Source organism: Lacerta agilis, chromosome 2 (genome assembly GCF_009819535.1).
Source record: "Lacerta agilis isolate rLacAgi1 chromosome 2, rLacAgi1.pri, whole genome shotgun sequence".
Classification (NCBI taxonomy): Eukaryota; Metazoa; Chordata; class Lepidosauria; order Squamata; family Lacertidae; genus Lacerta; species Lacerta agilis.
In genome coordinates this window covers 69,598,757-69,623,492 of record NC_046313.1, presented here as the reverse complement: position 1 = coordinate 69,623,492, position 24,736 = coordinate 69,598,757, and the positions used below count along the sequence as shown (strand labels likewise).

The window sequence follows — 24,736 nt, the reverse complement described above, 5'->3', positions numbered from 1 at the left end:
GATAATGTGCATCTTGATGCAATGATTATGAGTAGTAATTTGAATTTTGGAGCATTCTCACCAACCTTGTTAACTTTCACACTGCTTACAGGATGCTCGTAAGGTCTACCATGTGATTGCTATTAATTCAGTGCATAGAATAGTAGAAGTTAGAAATCAGCACTCTACATTAAGTACAAGCCCCACCTGTAACAATGGAACTGGAAGGCTTCTTTCTGGACTTTTGAACTGAAATCTTGTATGTTATTCATGCAAGTGTGTTCACTTTGGATTTCAACACTGCAGAAGTTTCAATAATGACTGCTGCAGTCTAATATTTGATCCTTATTTTTTTTTTAAAAAAATCAGTCTTATTAAACACTAATTGAGAGAATTATGTACCCAGAACAATTGTAGCATACACACAAAATAAGAAAAGGGAGCAGCTGAGTCATACAGTGTAACCACATGCAGCTTCCCAGTGTACACGGCTCTAGTGAAACAGAAATGGATGTTTACCAACACCTATGAAACCCCCATGTTTCAGTGAAAGTGGAAACACGACTTAAGAAATTAAGATGTAAACATTTTTCTCTTAAAGTCAAGAGCAGTGCTTCCTTGCTCAGGTGGGCATTGTGCGAGTTGACAGCATGAACCCTAGAAGTAAAATAAAATACAGCAAAAGTGTCAAGACCAAGCAGGAATACACACACGAAAAGTTATCATGCCTAATTCCTTTCCATGTGCTTCCTAACCAGGCTCTTGAACTTTCCTGTCCATGAGGCTTATGCCACAGGAGATGGCACAAATTCATTTCTCTTAGAAATGCTAGACATAATCCAGCCAAATTTAAGCAGCTTTGTGTCCCATTGAATCCAACTGGAGAAAATTGAGCACAGGCTTAAATATATATTTTGGCTGAAATCGAGGGGACTTAAACTCCCTTAATCTTGGCTGGATTGTGCTCATTGTGAATAAGTATGGAACCTGCACTGCCTCTAGTCGGTAGACTACACATCTTAAGCTTCCACTGGAATTCTAGGGTTTTCTGGAACTCTAGGGAAAAAACAAAACAATGCTAAAAACAAAACAAAAAATCCCTTAGGAAACCCCCCCCCCCAGTGCTTGCATAAAAAGTTCCAGAACATTGCATTTTGGATGCCACAGTGCAGCTTCTCTGTAGGTCAACTCAAAGCTTCAGTGCTGTACACCCTTTGTTCTTGGTGTAAAAGCTGAGCCGAACCCATTTGAATTAATAGTTCCTTTTGATATTTATCTTCCTCTCTTCTCTTTATTGGTTGTTACATCCTGGAGATGCTGAAGAGGTGCCTCCTTGCTTTTGTTTCTTGCGCCTTTTGTTGAGGAGACGGTTGTTGGATGTTTTCAAATCTTTAATCTTTACCTGGTCGTAGTCCACCCTCATGGTCGCTAAAGCACTAGTCATCTCCTCCTAAAACCCACAAGAGGCAATAGTCAGGTCTTAAGAAGTGGTGGCCACTTTCCTACCATGTTCAGATGAAAACAGAGCCCTCTGGTCACAGATCTCCATTGACCTCCCCCAGCCAAGACTAAGAGTTGTGCCCTTCCCCACAAGATAACTCATGTGGACTATGCAGCTTAATGACAAGGAACACATATGCAGAATTATACTGAACATTTCTGACAAAGAGATTAGAAGGACCAAAGTGAAATAAGTAACTACAGGAATCCTTATTGATAGCATTATATTTTAACGCTAACAATATTTTAATACTTTAGAACAGTGTTTCCCAACTGGGGGCCATATGGCCCCGTGGGGGGGGGCAGGATATTCCAAGGGGGTCACAGGTGAAAAATGTGTGAATGGGTGGCCATAGAATGAGGCTAGGGGGCCATAGAGGGAAGTGAGAAGTGAAGGGGGGGAATCATTTTTTAAAATCCTGATTGGCCAATCACTAGCGGGTAAGGGGGCGGCCACCAGGGCCTAGTGCTCTTTTTTGCCACATGCATTTTCTTGAAGCAGTCTTAGTTTGCTTCCGGCAGGAGGGGGCAATCGCTGAGGCTCCTGTTTTGACCAGTAGAACCCGCAATCCAGAACCCCTCAAGTCAGGTAAGCGTGGTGGTGGGATGGCAATGGATAGGGCTGGATGAGCGGGAGCTGCTTTGTTGCTGCCGCCAGTGCTAGGCCTGTTGGCAGCCTGGGCCTGACTCTGCAAGGTGCAGGGTGCAATCAACCCCAGCACCTAGTGGAGCAGGGCCTTTGGATGTCGCCGAGGGGCACAGGGCCGATCAGCAGCATTGGCCCGGCTCTGCAAGGTGTGGGGTGAAATCCACCCCAGTGCCTAGCCGAGCAGGGGCATCTGGTGCTGTTGACTTGCATGTAGTATATAACTAAGTGTCTACTCAGAAGAAAGGCACACTGAATTCAGTGGACCTTACTCCCAGGTAAGCGTGTGGGGGGCTATAGTGTTTTATCCAGGCAGCCAGGGCTCCTCCTGATGACGATCTTTTTGTACCGGGTCAGTGACGACCACTTGGTTTTTAAAATTCTCCCATATATACAGAACTCCCTGTGTGCCTTTGGGACTATATCTGAAGGTTTCCCACTCTCTGTCAAATAACTTGGGTCAAATAAGTATTGTTTAATTTTTATAACACATGGAAGATGGATCTCCCTCGGGAGGTTCTGGACTCTCCTTCCTTGGAGGTTTCTAAGCAGAAGTTGGATGGCCTTCTGTATGTATATGCTTTAGCTGAGTTTCCTATGTTGCATTAGAAAGATGACCCTTGGGGTCCCTTCCAGCTCCATGATTCTATGTTTTCCTGCTTTAACAATATTTCATTATGCTCCTAGCATTTTGTGTAATTGTATTTTGGATAAATTATTTAAAAAAATTATGAATGAAACATGTTCTGTTTGCAAACAAAACATTTAAATAGCTACCTATCTATTGATTGGAGGGGGGACATGGGCATAGCCAGAATTTTTGTTGGGGGTGTAGTGGAAAATGCATAAGATAAATAGAGGAGGTGTAGGTTTGGCCTTACGCAGCCAACCCTTCCTGTGAGTCCTTGCAGGACTACTCCTGCCCTTGAGGGTGGCCCAACTGAGGATTGATTGCCCTGATTAGGAGCCCTCATTGCCACGGGTGGCAGCTGTGGAGATATCTAGCCACACCTGGTTGAGGCAGGTACAAATAGTGCAGGGCAATGTGGTCAGGAGGAAGAGGATGATGGACCAAAAACTGCTGAGGCTTCTCACAGTTGGATCTGGTGTTGTATGTGGGTGAAGTTCTGGTGGGGGGAATTGTTACTCCTTTAGGGTTATTGCTCCTTTGGGGCTATTTATTGATGGTAGAGGGTTTTGTATTGCTGTATAAGAAGGTTTAAGGGGGTTTATTACTGTGTAAGAATGTTTAAGGATGTTTACTGTTTTAGGTTTTGTTTTTGTTAAAGGAGTTTGTCCTATTCTGTTGAAATAAAAATATATTTCCCCTCATATACTGACTACCAAAGATCCTTTAAAGAGCCTGCAAAGTTAAATGGCAAAACGGGGGCGGGGGGAGGTTTTTGTTAATGGGGGCAGAACCTCAAATTTGTATTGATTTTTACTTATGGGGGCAGCTGCCCCCCTGCCCTCCCACCCCTGGCTACACCCATGGGGGGGCCACAGGAAGGAAGCAATGTCAAAAAGGGGCTATGGTCGGAAAAAGGTTGGGAAACAGTGTTTTAGTGTTTGACATACTGTTTTGTTACGTGCAGGGCTGGAAACTGTTTTGCCTCTGAGGGTCACATGCAGAAGTGGGTAGTCACTCAAGATCAAGAGGCTGAATGCCAATAAGCATGGTCAAAGCAAAAAGTGGCATGGCCTGTGTGTGCATGTGCACACACTCAATGGCTCTCCTTACAGATCAGAAAAGGACAGACTGCTGTCCATCCCACCAGGGAGAGATGACGCCCCTGCTTGCCTGCCAAAGAGTTGTTTGGTAAATTGGAGAAACACTGTGCTCCCCAAGACCAGCAAACAGCTACTGGCATGTTGGAAGGAGTGCGGTTTGCATGGAAGTTGCACAGGGATTACTCTTTCTGTGCACCTTTCTCCCCATCACTCTGCAAAATTCAGTGTTGAGAAGTTAGACTGGGCACCCATGTGGAGGGGGTGGGCAGCATGCAACCCACAGCTCATGGGTTACTGACATGTGTGCTAGAGTCTGCCCTTGATTGAATATAGACAACATCTTAATCAGTTATTTATGTATAGTTGGGCAATCATTATGAAAATGCTGGTAATGAGCTGGTAAAAGATGTTCAGAAAGAAAAGCAAGCAAACTAAGTCTGACTTGATTTGCAAATGCCCAGCCTACTAATATATGTGATCATTACCTTCACTTCATCCCAGTGATCTTTATCCTCTTGCAGAACCCGGGCAGTATGAAGAGGGGTAGGTGGCACCACCATGGATTGCTAAGGAAACCAAAGAAGCAGCTATTCAGAAAAAGTAATTCTGACAATAACACACTCACACACTACCACTCATCGTCCTTGCTGATGAGGTAATTACAAGTCTTGAGAAAATTGTATAAATATGTCTCCTAAGCAACAGGAGGGAAAGAGAAAAATGTACTTAGCTGCACTGCTAAGCACAGTTGCGTTTTCAATATGACTGAAATATGTGTCATTTCCATAGGATTGCAGTTATGGAATAAGACTGAGGGGCAAACACACATTTGAAACCCCAGAGTGAAAAGCTGCCAGGGAAGAGTAAATCTGGGGCAGGAAAATAGTAGGAGGGTAAAGGGTGATATGCTCCCTCCGTTCCTGTGCTTCTCAAATTGCACTCCTCTCTAACTCAGTAATAGGACTCTAATAAATTTATTTCTACATAATGTGAAAATGAACAACCCCGTGCTTCAGCACATAAGCATGGAGGTCATGGCTTCTAGGCCCCCTTGCTTTCATATCAGCTTGTGCCAATGATAGCCAATATTGCTGGACTACAACTCCCATCATCCTTGACACTTGGTTGTGCTGCCTGGGGCTGCCCCCTGGGCTTATGCAATATGGGCTAACTGCATGGAAGCAATTGTGCAGCAGGAAGGTCCTTACAGAGGAGAGCTGCTCCAGAGGGCATAACCCAGCCAAGCCATGCACCATAGGAAAAGGTCCAGTATAAAAGAATAGAAGATTTAGGTATTCTACAACACCTTGGGGTCCAAATGAAATAGAAACAGTCTAATAGTGAAAAGGAGTGCAGGTTGCCACACTCCAGGCACAAAGGAGATTTTCTTTTTCCTACACGTAACTTGCAACTCACACTAATTTAACATACACACTCACAACTTTATGCACATTGCTGAATAATATTTTTTTTTTAAAGAATGATGCAAAAATGCCATGCACAGGAGGGAAAATAAGAAAATGGCAGGGGAGGGGGAAAGGGGGTGGGAGAGCAGGAAAACTCTTAAAGTCATAAAGCACACAAATCTGATTGGAGAGTTTGACCCCACCATGGAAGACAGCCACAAGATCATCTGTGGGATTACAGACACTCTGAGACTTTACAAGGAAATGTTTGATGAGCTCAAGAAACAGCTGCAGCTGCCAATCACAATGTTTCTGACAAAGAAACCATCACCATCAGTGGATGTGCACAGGCAATCCTCCTCTGGATCTTAACCACAGCCAAGAACGTGTTCTGGCTACCTGTCAATCCCCACCTCCCACCTCGGTCCTCATATCATTTGCAGCAATTATCCAGTGAGGGCGAGAAGGAGGAAAACCAGGAGGAAGACTGAGGGTTGCATTTGCCCCTCACTGGTAAGTGCAGCGGTTTTAAAAAATGGTTTTTTCCTGCTTTTCTAGGGGGAGTTCTGGCTTTATGCAATTTTGCTTATACACACGATGGCCAGGAACCTATATTGTGAGTTATCTGTACTGCCTCTTTGTTTATTAGTATCACTGCCACAAAGTGCTTTCAAATCAGATTCTGCTGCCATAGATCCTACTCTGCAGCCAGAACACTGGGAACCGCAGCTTAATGTGGCTGCTGAGAACAGTATGTTCAGCGATCCCTAGCTCCTTTGCAGTTCCCAGCTTCCCTTGAGGGAAGGACTAGCTTTGACAGGTAAACCACTGGACATACTTCTGCAATAAGTTTTATCCTTTGCATCCTGCTTATTGATCCTTCCAGGAAATCCACAAAGATGGCCCATTTTTGACTCCATGTTTCTTCATGGAGATACCTCTTGAGAATCCTTCCACAAGCATAGACCCGGGGGGGGGGGGATGTTACATCCAGTGGCCCCTATACCGGAGATGCACCAACAAAGAGAACTGGCAATATATAAAGGTAATTAGTTAGGTAACACAAATGTGTCTAAATGAATGTGGTTGGGAATTATCAGCAAGAAACATGAGACAATCCCTTTTGTGCTTTATCCTGAGCCTTGCCAACTGTATGGAATGTTGGTCAAATCAGTATTCTACTTTCTTCCTAGGTTATTTAAATATAGAAAAAGAAACAAATGTTTCAGGGAGGACTGCAAAGTGCTTTGAGAAAATAATGACAGATGGAGTGTATGCATGTACATTCATCGCCCCTGCAACTCCATTCTTTCTTTCCATTGCAAGATGGCTCCTAACAGCAGTGCCTGCTTAACTACTGTTGCATTTGTTATCTGCCAAGGGAAAAGGGAAAGGCGAGAGACTAAAACTGCATTGGTGGGATGTTAAGAAACCCTGCCAGGCTCTGTGCTGCTCAGTGTTCCCTTTATGCTTTTGCCGTTCCTTTCTATGTAAACTTCAACAAAAGGGCATGCTCTGCCACTTCTTTGATATTAAGTTCTTGAGGCAATCTAGCTCATCTGAGATTTGGAAGCACCAGGTCTCTGAGATGAACAATATTTAGGGCTGAATTTTTGATTTTATTAGGTTGTGTGTAGGGAGAACCTGACTTCCCCCAACAGCTTACCAGAATCTGTTAACCTCACTTGCAATGTGTTCAGCCTTGTGTTTTGCAGCCATAACACACGATTGTCATGCAAGGAAGGTGGAGAATAATACACTTCAATATTGTTGTATTATATTTAACAGCCCCACCTGTGTTCTATATTGTGATGGCTTATGGTTATAAGCAATAAATCTGAATTGATCGAAGACCAACAGACGGATAATCTTTTGGTTTAAGCGGAGCCCATCCCTTTATACGGATCTCGCTTTGTTCCCCAGAATGCTCCCTAACAAGTTAACCTATGTCCTCTTCCTGATAGCACCATTTCATCTATGCATGGAAACCCTTCAGCTCTGCCTGTTTAGGTGGCCCTGAACATGGGATGAATAGCATTTCAGGTAAAGCTACCTTGGATGACCAGGATTTCAACTTCTTATTTTGCTCATTCACAACTTCACTTACTTTTATACTCCTGGCTAATTTCCTCCAACTTCTACTTCAACCAATTAGTTTAGAAGAACATTTTTGCATGTATACTTAACTTGTCCACCTGCTTAACTATTTACCTTGACACACTGTCACTGAGGCGGAGATGATGCATCAACTGGGACTTTGCTTGTTCTCATAGTGATGGCATCTAGATGTCTATTTAACCACTGTCTCTGTGTAGCACACAATCCCAGGAGCTTTCAAGGCATTTCTCTTTTCAACCACATTTTTGTTTAGATGTCAGCACATGGTAGAGTTGCTTCTCACTTTAAACACCTCCTTTTCACTTTAGATTTGCATCAAGTATAGCATCCAGTCTGTGTGACCCAATCAAGGTATTTACATTTATTACTGCTTCATTTTCCAGACCAGTTACAAATGACTTTTTGGAAGGCCAAAATCCTTTGCATTTAATAAATTTTGGGATCTATGAATGAAGGCAAGTGCAGTGTGGGTTAATTAACTCTTCTGACTTTGGTATAGTCATGCTTGAAGTAAAAGCAGTCCGTACAACAGCAGCACAGTGTTTGCCTTGAATTTGGGGCTGGAGGCAGGGTCATGAGAGGAATTACTTTAGTGTGGAGGTTTGCCTGGTCCACTAAGTGGCCAAATGACCACCAGCTGTTAGGAGGTTGCATGCTATCGCTTTAGAGCAGGGGTTGCCAGTGTGGCACTGCGGGTGAAGTGGTCCCCTTGAGGTCTTCCCCTGGCACCCTCAAACTCTTTCAGCACACCCAGTCACTGCGCCTTGGTCAAGAGGGTGGCTACTTTTTCTCCCCTGAAAAGCACATCAAATTTGAAGGAGGGAGAGTAACGCTCTTCCCCACTTCCTCTTGCACCTCTATCCTTTTCACTGCACAGATTAATAATCTTTCTCCCAGAGCCCTGAGAAAAGTGAAGAGTGTGTTCATGCATGTGTGCTTCCTCTCTTTCTGCCCTCTCTGTGGTGGAGATGGCTGATCTGGGGAATGAGAAGGATCAGAGCGGGTGGTGCCCACATCACTTACTCAAAAATCCAGATCTCCCCACAGGCCTAAAAATGTTAGCCACCCCCCAACAACTGCATGCCAGCTGCTCTTTGGGGTAATACATGGATTATTTAGGGACATTTAATTTCGTTGTGTTCTTTCTCTTCATTTTATTTGTTTTTTTATTTTTATATAGACACATATATAGAGGGATATACCGGTAACCTTAATGGCAGAAGGGAATAGAAATCTAATAAAGAAATAATAAATGCACAAAACTCCAGTGAGTCCTGCACAGCAATAGACAGAAAAGCTGCCCTGAAACTGCTCAGATTTGTAGCCTTAGCAGTGGCTTGTTTCTTGCTGGAGGCAAAGAATTCTATGACATGAGAGCCTGCCATGGCCTTTTAGTTAGCACCACCCATTAAAAGCAGCTTCTGGTGTTGTTTTCTTAGAGTGCTGCACATAAACCTCCACTGTCGCCCCACTCAATAACCCCAACATTTCCAGATCTGTGCCAAAGACCAAGAACGCCCTTAAAGAAGGAGGCTCTCTATTCATATCAACAGAGAGCATTTCAGCACGGCGGTGCCTTGAATGTCTAATAATAGTCCTCCATAAATCCTACACTGATGAGGTAACATGGCTTTTTTTATAAGTGAGGGAAGGAGGTGCACTGAACAGAAAATGCTAGCCAGGAGCAGTTGGGATGGGGGTGTAGTGTCCTTGACTGCCACTGGCAGGGAAATTTTGCCCCACCCCCAACAGTTCTCTCACAATGCAGAGGGGAAATTATATCCCTTTTATACAGCGCAGACTCCTGGTTAAATGTGTTATACTCCCTCTTACCACAGCAGGCAACCTCATGCCCAAATTTAAACAACAAAAACAACCACACACACACACGCGCGCACACACACACACAGTGTTTGTGCAGGACTTACATTAATCCAGGGGTGATTCATAAACTGAGAAATTGTCATCCTCTCCGTTGGGTCTGTCTTCAGCAGCAGACGAATTAGCTGCTTAACTGAAAAGCAAAAAGATAAACATTGATGACAAGATCCTACAAAATTCAAACTATTAAGAACCCTTGAACTCTTGTCACTTTTCCTCTGCTGTCAAGTCAGAAAACAGTATGATACTTACAAATGACTATAAAACATGGGAAACTGCCTTATACCAAGTCCATCCATTTGGATTCTCCCATCCAGCTCCATATTGTCTACAATGATTGGCAGCAGCTCTCCAGGGTTTGAGACAGAGGGCATTCCCAGCCCTACCTGGAATCATCAGGGATCAAACCTGGGGCCTTCTGCATGCAAAGTGCATGCTCTACAACAGGCATGCCCAACCTGCGGCCTTCCAGATGTTTTGGACTACAATTCCCATCATCCCTTACCACTGGTCATATAGCTAGGGATCATGGGAGTTGTAGGCCAAAACATCTGGAGGGCCGCAGGTTGGGCATGCCTGCTCTACAACATAAATACTATTTATTTAATGATAGGCCAGGTGAAGAAGTTACCCCTGCCTGCTCCAGCTGCCCACCATAAGGCCAACTACCAGTTACCGCATGGGAAGGATTCCCAGACAGTGTGATTGCCTGATCCTGTGCTGAGAGGCGCCTGGACTGGCTCCTCTCTGCACAAAGCCATCTGTCACCAGCTACCAGTGAGAAGGATCCTTACGACGTGCTAAATGTTGTAATTCCTTACAGTGTGTTTTTAAATTGCATTGATGTTACTTGGAAGGATTTGTATCCTGAAACATGGGATAGAAATAACTGCAATAAATATATAGCTGCAAAGAGAGAGCAAAGGAGATGAAAGGTGTGAAGCAGGAGAAAGAACAAAATTACAGAGTTAAACAGTTTCATAAACTGAGCTGTAAAAAAATACTCTTTGCTGCAGGTGTTTAGATCCACATTTGACTGCCCAATCCTAATCAGATTTATACAGAAGTTCCACCAAGTTAAAAAGAACTTGCTTCTATATAGGCATGGTTAGGACTGCAGGCAAAACACCTGTACCATCTTATACAAAGCTTTTACAGTTTGTTTAATCCCATGATATGTAGGCATTGGAAATAAATGTGAAGAAGCAGGCCCTGCCCCCTACACTTTCATCCAAACCTGTGAACACAGCCTGCCTGCACAACTGTTGTAAACACATAGGCTCCATTCACAGGTTCAGCTGGAAGTGCATGTGTGTGTCCACAGAGTCACTTTTCACATGGGGCAATGATCTTGTGTTATGTCCAGAAAAAGGTTAGAATTCATGACATTTTCCGAGCCTAGAGCGCAGTGAAGTCTGATTTTGACATAACGGATCAGCAGAATTTTAAATGTAGGAACGGCTTATGCTTCAAAATTTCTGCTAAACAAATAACGTGTGGAGTACTGACCCATGCTTTTGAAATAAACCCTTGGAGCGCGTGGGTCTGACTTTGGATACCTCACATCTGCACCCCAACTAATGCATACCTGAATCAGCCCTTCAATTCTAACTTAGGAACACTGGTAAAGTGAGATTCATTCCTAACAATGACTGTAGTGACCAACAACTTAGGTTTGGGGTTCTGATTGATCACAGGTATCTCAGAGTGGCAGAAGGGGGAGGCATTTCCCACACATTCCCCCCTCCCTCAACTCACTCTCTTAATAAAGAGCTGATGTCCAAGATTACACAGGAGTCCTGTAAACCTCCTTCTGCTGGCCAAGCAAGACACAACATTTCCCTGCAGCTATCCCTAGGACAGCTCAGAAAGTAGCTGGAGTTTCTAACAGGAAACAGGATTTGGGGGTGTGCAGGATTTCTTGTGTTAGATGAATGACAGGGCCTTCTATTACTGATAAACATAGTTGTGACAGCACAGTGTGACCTGCATCAAGGTAATTGCTGCAGCTTCTCTGTGAGCTAAGGATGGCCCACCCATTATGTGCATCAGCTGCAACTATCAGATGCCTATGATTGTACCAACAAAGCCGGCCCGGAGGTGGCAAAATGACTCTACTATGGTGCATCAGTAGGCTACTCATGATGCCATACACATGCTGTCTCATCCCTCTGCTACAAAATCTGCTTAGGGAGCATCATGTCTGCAAGCAGTAGGTGTTTACTGAAGTTGTCAACAAGGCACTAGCGCAGCCAGTTCAATAGACAAGGAAAATTACCACAGAAGTAATGACGGTGCCCCGAAACACCACTTGTTACTGGGATCCCATTCCTGCCCACTTTTTTTTGCTGGTGCAGCACATTTTTCATCCCTACTCTAATGTAAGTGTTGGGTTAGAAGGAATGGTATTTGAGAAACAGAGTTAATTTAATGGTATTTTGCGTTTCTGAAACGTCTTTACATAGTTTGTAAGAGGTAGGTGTTTACTTTTCTTAAACTCTGGGAGGTTTAACAAAATCTTTTAGGAAGTTGCCATCTACCAAGTTAGTCCATTGGCACATCTAGTTCAGTACTTTCTACAACAGGATTTCCCAAAGTGTGGCCCATGGACCATTGGTGGTTCATAAGCATCATTTCGGTGATCCGCAATAGCAACATTAGCATCTAGCACACAAATTACAATTGCTAGACAACAGGCAGAAGTGGTCCGCCAAGATCCTCAGCAATCTTCAAGTGGTTCAGGGGTAACAAAAAGTTTGGGAACCACTGGTCTACAGTATGATCCACTGGCGGCAGCAGCTCCACAAAATTTCAGACTGGGGTCTCTCCCAACCTTATGTGGAGTTGCCAGGAACTGAATCTGGGACCTTCTGCATGATGCAAGGTGGACACTCTACCACTGAGCTACATTCCTTTTATTTTAGAGATCTCCAAGTAGCATATATGCTGGGCCAGTCTCACCACAGAGTATTTAAAACATTAAATACGCATACAATGGATGCACAAGTACCAGAAACACACAGGGGAATCCATTTACCTTCATCAGATACATCTGACCATTCGGGATTTGGAAATCCGTACTGCCCCATCCGAATTCTTCTCTTCATTCCAGGAGAAATGGCCTGGCCAGTGTTGGAGTAGAAAGGAGGGAATCCACACAAGCTGCAAAAGAGTGGGATATTGAGAAGAAATTGTACTGTCTGGGAAATGACCACACCTTTGTCTCCTCCTTGATCTTCCGCACAACTTTAGCAGTCCCATGCACAATCCCAGATGTCTGTCGATTCTTCTGATGGAATGAGTAATATCCCAGTGACTAATTATCTGAGTGTAGCATAAAAGGAAACATCATTTTAAAACACCATTGATTGGGGATGGGTGTAGTTTGGGATAGAAGGGAAGTGTTTATTCATACTTGACATGTTAAGGACTCTACTTCATTAATCTATTTCTCCCCCACTTCACACTTACAGAATGTACATGATGACACCAAGAGACCACATATCGCAGGATTTGTCATACTTCTCAGGACCAAGGACTTCTGGGGCTGAGTGGGATGGGGAAGAGAACCAAAAGAACTGTGAATGTCAGTTTCTCTTATTTTGATCACAAATATTTGCATTTTTTTAATTTAAAAAGCTGGTACTGGTTGAAAGAATACTTTAAGTATTTGTACCTGAACCCCATGGGTGTTGGTGAACCTTGACAAATATTTCATGGCATTTTACATCTTGTGCAAGTGTGTGTGTTCTGAACTGGTGTTCCCTGTGCGCAGGCTTTGGCTCCTGACTTCCTGAGCCATCAGTGCTCTCATCCCATGCTGGGAGGACTGAGCACTGTGCTTTGATGGTGCCATCTAAGATGCAGTATCAGTCCATCTGAGTCATCAGACACCTGGGTCAATTTCTGCTCATTAGGCCCTGCAAAGCCCTAGCCTCAGAGCATGTTCCTCAGCCTGATCAACTTGTTTCTTGGATAAGGACACTGGCTGCCTAAGCTCCAGCCAGCTATGCTACCTGTTTTGAACCGTGCACCAGATCTGGCCCACTTGAACTGGCAAGCAAGATCTTAACCCTGGTTCTGGTACCTGACGGCCTGGAGCCTGACCTTTGCAGAGATCTGAAAGTGGAAGGTGGGTTTTTTTCTTTTTTCTAAAGCACAATCATGTTCTCCCCCTGGTCTTAACAACTAAAGAGAAAAGTGGGGTGGGGGCATGCACTCACCTACGTAATAGGGAGTATAACAGGGGGTCTGCAGCGCATTCTGCACCGTCGTCTCTTTGGCAAATCCAAAGTCTGTAAGCTTCAGTACTGCATCCTTCGCTTTAGATGTATAAAGCAGGTTTTCTGGCTGTGATGGTGTCAAGAGAGAAACATAAAATGAGGCTGAACAGGAGAGGTTTCTGGGGGAAAGTTCTATTCAACTGTAGGCTTTGTTTTGTTCTTCTAGGCTGATAGGTGGCGTAGTGCCCAGCATCAAGTTTGTATTTTATTATCAGTAGATTGCAATGTGGTGATGCAGATTTTAAATAAACATCAGGCCTTCTTCAATAAGTCTTTTAAAAATGCACTGAGCTTCTGGACAACTGTATACAGTACTTAGAAGATACTTGGGATCCTGACCAAGATGGTTCTTCTTCGCACAATTAAAAACTGGGACACACTAGTTGCTCTCCATGTAGTAACATGGCCTGTGTCAAGTCACCACTGTCCATTTTCTTGTTATGGTTTAGGCATTTCTCTTCTCTGCCAAGGCACTTTTCAAGCCTCACCTTGACATCTCTGTGGGCGATGTTCATCCCATGTAGATACTGAATGGCTGTTCCAATGTCTCTCATTATTTCAGAGGCCTCTAGAAATAAAAATTCACGAGAAAGGTCACATTAACATTCCCTCCATACTTCACAGATATGCAGCTAGGCAATGCTTCTGACTAGCAACTAGCTTGTTTGTTTGCAGGGCTAGTGTCAAGACAGGGGGGAAACTAAAATTAGCCCCAACAGCTGTGTTTTGGGTTTTGCAAATGACTATGCCTCCACACATGTTAAAACTCTCCTGCTCTGCAGCACCCTTCCTAGAAGGCAACATAAAAATGACCAGGAATTCATGTATGGTGCAATACATACAGTATACACTACTTGTTCCTATGGTATGACTAACCAATTCACACCTAAACTGATAGCAAGGTTTTGAATGCCTTTTGAGCCCTCAGACTTGAACAGAGAGACGTAAAATGCAAAGCTGAAAGGATAAACACCTACCACCTACTACTCAGTGATCTAAAGGTCTCATTGCACTTTCTATGTTTGAACGTATAGTTTATAATCGTCAGTCTGGTTTGGATACCTGTTTGGACATATGGGGCATGAGTCACCTAAAGCCTGTTGGCAGAAGCCGTGCACGAGGGCTTCTGCTTGTGCAATGGGGCTTCCTCTCTCAGAATTGGCTCTGGGAGATCAGATTGGCAGGTCCCCAACAGTGCACAGGAGAGGGGGTGGGGAATCATTGTTCTATATGGCTAGCTGACATGCATATGCAGACAGAGCGTTCAACACAGTGCGATGCTGAATTCTACCCATGGACTGCCTATATTAAATTATGTGTTTAAGTCAGGATCAGTAGAATATTCTCATTGTTACTGTCAACTGACAACATTTTCCCCCCTGTTACCTGTTATATTTCCAATGATACTTAAAAAAAAAAAGTTTTAAAAAAAATTGGTGAAGTTTTAAGCCCCTTCACCTGGTGCCTCAAAGTGCCTGGGGAAGAAGAAGCTGCTGAGAGTTCATGGGCAAAGCACAGTAGGGCCTCCCTTTCACGTGAATGGCCTGGCTCCACACTATCATAGCCATTGCAGCTTGACAGAGGAGGGAGTTGTACACCTCCCCTCCAAATTATATGATCCAGACTGATATGGGTTTTCTTTCTGACAAAAAGCCACTAGCCCCACACCTGAGATTCAACAAGCTCTTTACACACGCGCACACACACACACAAAGAAAAAACAATTTAATGCTGTACCTTTTTCTGTGAAAGCTTGGTCGCCTCGTTCCTGGATCCTGCTGAACAGCTCCCCTCCCTCCATGCTGTGAACAAAGTGCAAACACACAGAGGATTCATAATGTGAGCACAAAGGGGGTCCCATCTCAGTAGCTTGCTTTTTTTAATGAATACTGCTATGTTTCCACTTCCTATCTGCTGTGTGCATTTCTAATATTAGCTTTATTATCCTTAAAAGGCGGCCAAGATGTTGTTACTATAGATTTATGACACAGATGAAGGCCTCAGTAACTATTTTGCCTCACAGTTGCTGAAATGCCTAAAACAGCCCTGATATAAAGAAACTATGATGCTTGTTCTGTAGCTGTTGCTGATCTGAAGAAGTGTGCATGCACACGAAAGCTCATACCAAGAACAAACTTAGTTGGTCTCTAAGGTGCTACTGGAAGGATTTTTTTTTTTACTATGGCAGACCAACACCTACCTGTAACTGGATTCAAAGTGTCCTGCTTGCAGAGTTTTAGAGCTTTGGGGTGCTTTCCAGGACCATTCAGATACTTGAAAAGCAAGGCTGCAAAAGTACATGGGAGGGAAGGCAGCAATCTTCCCTTTGCCTACCCCTCAGATACAGGCATAGCAATATCTCTGTAAACTTCAGTTCAGCCACTTGTTACGTTCTATTTCATATATACGGTGTTGTTGTTGTTTTTTAAAAAAATGTTTAGGGGTACTCTCATTTTCCTACTCATATTGAAATACCGTCCCTCAATGAGGCCAAACTTAGATTCACAAAATGTTTAGGGGTATGCGTCCCCCCAGAAAAAAAGCACTGCATATATATATTTTCTACCACATTGCTTCTTGACCAGGTTGCAATCTTGCACACAGGCTACTTTAATCACACTAACTTCAATAGGATTTAATCTACTTTAAAGCACACAGGATCACAGCTGAAATCCTATTGAAATTAATGGGCTTTAAGGTAGCCCGTGTGCAGAATGGAACCTACATATGAATGAGCAGGAAGAAAACAAACAAAAAAAGCACAAAAAAGATTTAAAGCCTGTGGTTTTAATATAGAGGCAGGCTCTTCAGAGAAAGCTGAATCACTGCTCTTTGTTATCCCTACTGGAAATGAGCACATCAGACAGTACTTTAGGAAGGCAAAGAGTAATCCCTGTTGTTCTGATGCCATCAAAATTTTGAAAAGTACGAGAAAAACAACAGAGGCAGCAAAAGGAGGGGAAGCACAAATGAAAGATAGAGTCAAAGCTGGCCCTATCAAAACTCTGCATAAGAAACCACATAGTGATAAAGAGGAAAAATGTGATCTAACCAAACATTTGTAGGGCCAAGATGTGAAATGGAAGCCTTAGAACTAAGATGTGGGGAGCTAGGCTAGTCAGACAGTTTCCTATGTACCTACACAGTGTTCAGCTTACAAATTTGGCTCTGAACAATATATTGCAGGGGGGTGGGGGTTTTCAACACACCAGCACTGACTCCACCCTCTGCATCTCCTCCAGGTTTTTGAGAGCTTGCCAAAACAGCAGTTCAACTACATTCATTTATTCACCATCTCAGATCATGTCTGCACAGGATCATCATGTCATTACAGGAGCTTTCACAAACATACAACCCCAAAAAGCCTGTCCTGGCAACACAAATGGAATATCAACATTATTTATTCAGGAAGTTGGTCGGTGTGCTTCAAAACGGAGTTCTTTGTTAACAGCAGAATTGCCAGCCTCCTAGTATGTCTGGAGAAAGTTGGTCCGAACAAACAAGAGCCAGAGTGTGGCCTAGTGGCTGGGGTGTTGGTTTGATCCCCGTACACTAAGGTTCAATCTCCATATGGGATAGCTGCATATTCCTGCATTGCAAGGGGTTGGACTAGATGATCCTAGGAGTCTCTTCCAAATCTAGAATTCTATGATTCTAGATGATCCTAGGAGTCTCTTCCAAATCTAGAATTCTATGATTCTATGCTCTCCTGTCTGCAGCACAGCTAACCTTCTCACCTTCTATTTTCTCTGGCAAGTTTGTTGCTTCTCTGACCTATGGCAACAGGGCATTAGTGCCTCCTTTAAGCTTAACTTCTCTCCTCTCTCCTCTTGCAAGCCTGGTTAACCACCCTGGAAATGTATGAACTGAATGGCAATATGCAGTTCAATCAGATCAGACATCAGCATCAACCACAGAGCAGGGAGTGCGATGCCCTACAAATTCTGCCTTGTTGGTTTTCCCATGAACTTCTGGTTGGCCACTGTAGGAAACCAGATGCTGAACCAGACAGGCCTTTGGTCTGTTCCTTCAGCAATGTTCTTGTATCTGCTTCCCATTACGTTAGGCATGGTTGAGCTCCATGCAAACTTCTGAAAGGGAGTGGATCGCCACAAGGTGCTGCTATTGTTTCTTCAGGGCCAGAATGGACTCTGCTCTCACGCGAACATGTGCCGTCACCGATCAAAGTCAATGCAGTGAATGGTTTGGACTGGACTAGCCTTCTGTGTGTGGAACAATAGTCACTCACAGAGAATAATGAAAGAAAAGACAAACGAAGAATGGTGCACATACACAGCACAGCACATTGCCTTCCCCTTCTGTGTTGTTGTTTTAAAGATTTTGCCCCCCCCTCCCTCAAAATTCCAGAAAACTTTGTAAAGCCACATTCCGCTGGAGAACCATTTATGTCCATGTGGAGATGGCAGTATTGAATCAGTAGCTCATGTACTGCTAGATTGCACACTTTATAAAGATTTGAGGAGTGAGGTTATTACCTCTCTAGTACTATCAATGCCAGATCACTCAACCATTGCTATCCTGTCTTTTCTTATGGCAGATCCAAGATAACTAGGTGACAGCAAAAACTGCAAAAAAATTAGGAGGGGCAATTAGAATAAGATCTATTATTTGATTACTTTTCTAGCATCCCTCAGCTGAAAAAAGAAAAAAGAAAAAAAAAGAAAAAAAAAGCCTATTGACTCACATGTTTATCTGTGGCTAAATTTTGTCAATTGTATTGATGTAAATCTCCAGAATGTATTTTGTATAGCTAACTATTTAGCTCTATCCCCATACCATTCCATGATGATCAGGATGCACCTCTTCCCATGATGTATGTTCTCATAAACATCCAGGATGTGGACGATGTGTGGACAGCCCGAAGCCCGCCAATGATGATCCACTTCCTGTCGTGCTTTTGGGCTATCATACAAGAGCTGCAAAGGGAAAAGAAACAGGAATAATGGTAACATTTGCCTTCCTGGACCATCATACTTAGAATTCTGATGGACATGGAACTGAACAAATATCTCACTGGGCTGGACAACTGCTAGAGGGCGCAGCCACATATTTGTTCCCAGAACAAACACGGGAACCTGACTGCGAAGTTGCTCTGTGCCTGGGAAAAAGCAATTTCTACCCTGTTGGACTAGAGAAACCTTAAAGCTACTAGCTCTGTTATATCAATCCTGACCCAAATACTATGGCTATCAATTAGTTTCTAGGCCCAATTCAAAGTGCTGGTTTTGACCTATAAAGCCTTAAACAGCTCAGGACCACAATACTTCAAGGACTGCCTCTCCCCATATGCACCAACTTGGACCCTGCAACCATCATCAGAGACCCTTTTTTGTGTGCCTTCTCCATGATATATCTGGAGGGTGGCAACACGAGAACAGCCTTTTCTGTGGTGGCTCCCTGCTTGTAGAATGCTCCCCCTAGGGAGGCTCGCCTGGTGCCTTCGTTGCAGATCTTTAGGCACCAGGCAAAAATTAGCCTAGGCCTTGGGCAAATTTAATCAATGAATTAAAAAGGAATTAGCCTAGGCCTTTGGCTAATTAAACAATCTATGGCCTTTTTAACTGCGTGTGGGGGTGTTCTTTTTGTTTGTTACTATGGTATGCATTTTTCTGTTTTTATATTGAAAACCACCCTGTGATCTTTGGATGGGCAGGCATAGAAAATTTAAGAACAATAAAAAATATTAACCAGAGAGACCACCTTGGGGACTCTCAGCCACCCTAACTCATCCTGGAAGGGCTGAATTGTGCTGACACCTCTCTGTAGTCAGGTGCCTATTGCATAGAGGCCAACTAGCTTGCCTGCAAAAGTAGATTAGTGTGGGGATGTGGAGCAGCTCTTTAACAATGGGCAGGAAAGGCAAATGTTTTAATCTCTTCTTCCCCACTCGGGAAGGCACAAAATAACCCTTTCTCAGTAGCACACTCAGACTCTGAAATGTAAGCACTAGCAAGGAAGAATGGGGACAGAGAGAGGACTTCTTCCTGACAGCAGCAACACCTAGTTTGAATGGAGGGTAGATGTTTCAGCTCTACAGACAAAGTAAGGATGGTTTGCTTCTCTTTCTCTCTACTCCAGCCAGCACAGAAATGGGCTATTGCAAAAAGCACTTGGGGGCCTTCCAGCAACCAAGGATTGTTAAATACACAGTGACTGTATGAATATGCTTCCTGAATGTTAAACCAACCTCATGCATTCCAAGGGTCACTGACTGCGCTCTTATGCTTCAGTCCCTGCTATAAGCTGAAACAACTTTATTTTGAAGCATCCACTAACACTCCCTCCATTAGGGCAGAGATTTGCTTCAACCCTCACAATAGATTTATATCTTAAGTATCTATCCCCAAAGATCACACTTGAAACTACTCCAAGCAGCACCAGCTTTTCCCCCCTAACGTGACTGTTTGGCTTCTCATGCCTCAAGATCTGGCCTGAGAAATCCAAACTCTGTGCCGAGAAAAGCAGGGTTCTACAACATGTACGCACATTAGACCAACATCTGGAAATGTTTATAACTGGTCATGGGGTGGAGCAAAGATATGAAAGCACATGAAATCCGACTCCTTTGAAATGCAAGATGTCTTATTCAGCCATCCCTCTGTGTTCTGAAATTTCAAGATGCATTATCTCACACACTCTGCAGTTGCAGAGATGTTGCATTTTATATATAAAAAAATCAAAGTTAAAAGTTCTCATGACACCAACTCCTACACCCAATACTCCTGTTCATGTTTATTCTCCACTTGTAAGGTTTACTCAAGAGTAGGTTATTGAAATTAATGGACTCTAAATAAAACTGAGTTGAATACCACTCCTGTAATTCTTATACCCCTAAAGTTTAGACACAATGCTGAAGCAAAATCCTTGGGAGGCTTCTTTTCCTACACAGAGCTAATGCACAGGTAAAGAAAGGCACACACATACACAAGTCACCTGTTCAGTTCTTGGCTTGAGCTTATTTTGCTATGAATACATCTTATTGATTGTTGACATAAATAAGGCACATTCCTCTATTGAAGTAATATATTTATTTAACTTGCCGTAAAACATATTGTTTTTGTTATCTGAGAGTAATGCAGTGTGTGGTGTGACCATCTTACATGTTTTTCCTAGTACTGGGTAACACTCCTTGTTGTTATTAGACAGCAACAGCATCCTGTCATGGGTGGGTGGGTGTTTGTGTGCATAATCTTCACAATCAGAACCAGCTGGATGCACCTGACTTCCCATGGCAGCCATGAGGTAGTGAAGGGGTGGTGGAAGCAGCAATGACTGTACTCCCTAATCTTTTATGTGATTCTTCCCATGGCAGCCATTTTTTGATCAGCACTCTTTTTTTAAAAAAATGTTTTTAATTTTATTGATTTGTTAGCAACAAGTAAAAACGTGACAACAACAAAAAGAATACAAAATTTAAAAAGGAATGCAGCTATTAGACTTTAAAAATTTCCCACTCCTGGCATAGAGCATACAAACCACACATGTACACAGCACCCACACAAGAAATGCACACACCACAATAGTGGGTGTGATAGGCACAGGGGAAGCCCTGCTCTCTGCAAGCCTTCTTGTCTGTGGTCCTTTTAGTGATCTTTGCTTGGTTCCCATACTCTCCTCGGGCTTTTAAACCTTTAAACCTTTAACTGCACCTGTTTTATTTGCTTTCCCTTGGAAGTCTCCATTTGTCATGTTTTTACCTGCAGTTCCCTTCTCGTAATTGTATTGGTTTTATTTGTATTGGTTTTTTATTCCTTTTCTTAGCCCCACCAGGGAGCACTTGTGTGCTGGGGGTGCAGGGTAAAAATATGGTTAAATAAAACAAATGAATGCCTGAAAAGAAAACAGGAACCTGCATACAGTAATTCCTTGGTTCAGACTCGTGCAGTGCCAGGGGGCCTTGGTCCCTCACAAAGGGAGGTGACAACATCATCTGTCTGCTGCCTTTGCATCATGGTAAAGTGGACAGAGGGAAGGCAATAGCCGCTGAACTACAAGCCACACAAACAAGGAGCTGTACGTGCTTAGTTATTGTGTTGCAAGCCTGGAAGGAGCACTAGCACCAAGACCGATGACAACTGGGAGATGTTCTTCAGCTGCATTCCTCCAACCAAAAGCAGGGAGCAGCAGGTTGCCAGTGTTCTCTGTGGTACTAAGTAAGAAGGTCTTTTCTTTGCTACCTTGATGAACCTGCTTTTCCCAGAATTGCTCTGTGACCTACTCTGACCTCCACTTCTGCAATTCAGCCCTTTGTGTAGATTCCTGCCAAACCGCGACACTCAATTTCTCCAGTTGCCTTCTCACAATCATGTCACCCATCATGTCTCACTTGACCATGCCACTGTCATTGCCATGAGTTCAGCAGGGACAAGGTCACAGAGCTGGAAGCTACACTGACATGGACTTAGGAGCCATGTAATTGGGGGAGTGAGGTACTGAACTTGAAGCTGGCAAGCAGGAGCTCACCAAACCAAACACAAGAGCATCCGGGCCTGTAGAATTGGAGCCAGGGTCCTCACAGGCACATTCTCTAAGGAACCAAGTGCCTCCTATAATCTGTTGCTAGTCCAACAGCACAGGGAGGCACCAGGCAGCATACCGCAGAATGCAAGAGAAGTGCATGTATTCAGGGGAGAGAGCTGGTTGTTCTCTAATTCTCCCAAAGCAGGTATAGCCTGGTAGAGGGTAGAGAGTTCCAGACCTTCTCAGAGCAGGTTGCTCACTGCAGGCTCCTGCAGATCAAAACAAGACACCTACCCAGCATACTCTACCAACCTGATGTCAACAACTTTGCTGTACCTAGCTTTCCCCCATTCCCACTGAAAACGGGCTGAAAATATGGCATCTCGGCAGTTATTACCTTGTAATAATATATGAAATGGATTTTTAAATTTTATGTCAATTTTAAAATATTTTAAGTTATTCTATTCATTATGATTTATTTTTGTTTGATTAAATGGTCAAATGATGCAACTGGGGGTGCATTCTGATGTAAACTTGTCGAATAAATGGCTTTTGCTGAACTGAGATCTTTCCTTCTGCTCCTCTGAAAGCTCTAGGATAACTTTGGGTAAAAGCTTAGGAAATCTAATTCCTGTGAGGAAAAGTGTTATTGACCTACTTCCTCCACAGGTTCCTCCTGACAATTCTTTCTCCTCTATACAATAAGAACAATGACACTTTGATGATAACAATGATTACTGGAACAAGATTCTCAATGTCTCTTACATTTGTGAAAACGGTATCCAGCTTGTTGTTTACATCGCTACGAAAAAATTGTTTTCTCCTTCAAGAACATAAGAAGAGCCTGCTGGATCAGGCCAGTGGCCCATCTAGTCCAGCATCCTGTTCTCACAGTGGCTGAACAGTTGCCTGTGGGAAACCAGCAAGCAGGATTTGAGCACAAGAGCCATCTCACCTCCTGTGGTTCCCAGCAACTGGCATTCAGAAGTACTTTCTTTTCCATTCTGAATCTTCTAATACTCATCTTTATTGGATTTCCACAAGTTCTAGTGTTATGAGAAAGGGATATAATCTTTCACTATCAACTTTCTCTATGCATCATTTTATAAACCTCTATCATGTCACCTCTTAACCGCCTTTTCTCTAAACTAAAAGGTCTCAAACGTGGCAACCTTTCTTCAGAGGGAAGTTACACCACAGAGAGCATTACCAAAATACAGGGCTTTGTCGTTTTGAAACATTGACTCCTTTGCACTACTGCCTCTCTCATCTCCTGGCCACAAGCCCAGATTATTGTTTTTTCAAGTGACAAGCATTGCCTGTTGCGAAGTGGCAGTGGCAGCTGCCTAAAGGAAAGAAGCCAAGCACACATAAAAGTCTTGAGATTTACCAGGAAATGCTTGATTTAATTTAAATCACCTTGTTATACTGAATTCATTACCGATAATATGCTGCATTTTTTTTTTTGTAAAATTGAAAAGCAGAAAATGTACTTCGGAACAGTACGCGAGACTCATCAGTTTGCCATGGGTAAAAATAAATAAATCCAAAACTACGCACAATGTACAGCAACATTATTATTATTATTTGCATGATATGGGCCTCCATTTAAGGTTTGCTTATATAATCTGTGTTGCAACCCATTTAGGTTTATACAAGGAAGAAGGATATACAATTACCAGGGATCTAATAGAATTAAGATTTATTAAGGGAAACCTCAGAATGACAGATACAAACTGTATTGCCATCATAATCGTGCGGATAGATGCCACTGCTTCAGCCTAAGACACTGAATGGGAACCCAGTGTGAAGAGACAAAGAAAACAACCAATACTTTCAGAACTACCGGTAATCAGTGCAATCAAAACCACAGATCAGTCACATTAAGAAGGTAACCACTGGGAGCTACCTATCTTGGTATTGCTGGATCATGTAAACAAGCTCTTGAAATAAAATTCATCTCCTTTGATACTTAGGACCTATTTATTTATTTATTCATTTATTTCATATTTATGTCTAATTTACATGGACTGAAACATTCATGGTAGCTGTCAATGCTTGGGACATTAGAAATAGGGTTTCCTGACCAATGAGTATGCAGATAAATAGAACCTGCAGATACAGGTTTGTTCTAAAAAGCTTCCTCTGAGCATCTGAGTTTTTGTCTAACTATCCCCTTTCTCCGAACTGCCACAGTCCAATGTGACCAAGAAACAAGAGTTATGCAGGAATAGAACTGCTTCTCAATGGCCGGAGTCACCAGAGGAAATGGGCTTCACCTCCCCCATAATGGTGTCCCTGAGAATACTGTTTTACTATGTCCTACATTTGACTGGATGCCATTCATCCCTATTGGGGGGGGGGGAGAACGTTCAGCACTGAGGGATTAACACTGTTGTAGGGAGAAAACATGCTTGCAACAGGGGCACAACAGAGAACAGCAATCCTCTTCCCCTTTCTGAAGGAATGTCCAGGATTGCAGGGAAGGTGGCAGCAGGCCTGTTCAGGCATTTGTCTGAAAGCACAGAGAACAGAGTGGGATTGTGCCCATTAATGCTGCTGGCCCCTCTCCTGCCTCCTACCAGATTCCCCCACCCCCATAAGAATTTTTTTGGGGGGTTGAACAGGTGGTCTATTACCTTTCCAAAGCCTCTTGCACCTCTAAAATGCAGCAGATTATTTCTGGGGGGTATCTTTTGTGAGAAGTTGCC

The 24,736-nt window shown here is 43.3% G+C and overlaps 1 protein-coding gene and 1 long non-coding RNA gene across 2 annotated transcripts in view; one reads left to right on the top strand and one right to left on the bottom strand.

The window, feature by feature from the left end:
* Positions 1-551: 551 nt before the first annotated feature.
* Positions 552-24,736, bottom strand: part of MAPKAPK3 (MAPK activated protein kinase 3) — a 66,402-nt gene continuing 42,217 nt past the window's right edge. Inside the window, exons 3-11 of the mRNA XM_033140624.1 lie at positions 18,342-18,481; positions 15,282-15,346; positions 14,033-14,112; positions 13,485-13,611; positions 12,733-12,808; positions 12,299-12,423; positions 9,309-9,394; positions 4,342-4,422; positions 552-1,429 (exon numbers count right to left, since the gene is read on the bottom strand). Coding sequence (XP_032996515.1) covers positions 1,271-1,429; positions 4,342-4,422; positions 9,309-9,394; positions 12,299-12,423; positions 12,733-12,808; positions 13,485-13,611; positions 14,033-14,112; positions 15,282-15,346; positions 18,342-18,481 — 939 coding nt within the window. The 3' untranslated portion in view covers positions 552-1,270. The remainder of the gene's footprint in view (positions 1,430-4,341; positions 4,423-9,308; positions 9,395-12,298; positions 12,424-12,732; positions 12,809-13,484; positions 13,612-14,032; positions 14,113-15,281; positions 15,347-18,341; positions 18,482-24,736) is intronic.
* On the top strand, positions 5,441-12,887 carry LOC117041647. The gene is made up of 2 exons (XR_004425996.1): positions 5,441-5,775; positions 12,735-12,887. It is a non-coding gene; the product is annotated as an uncharacterized LOC117041647 (long non-coding RNA).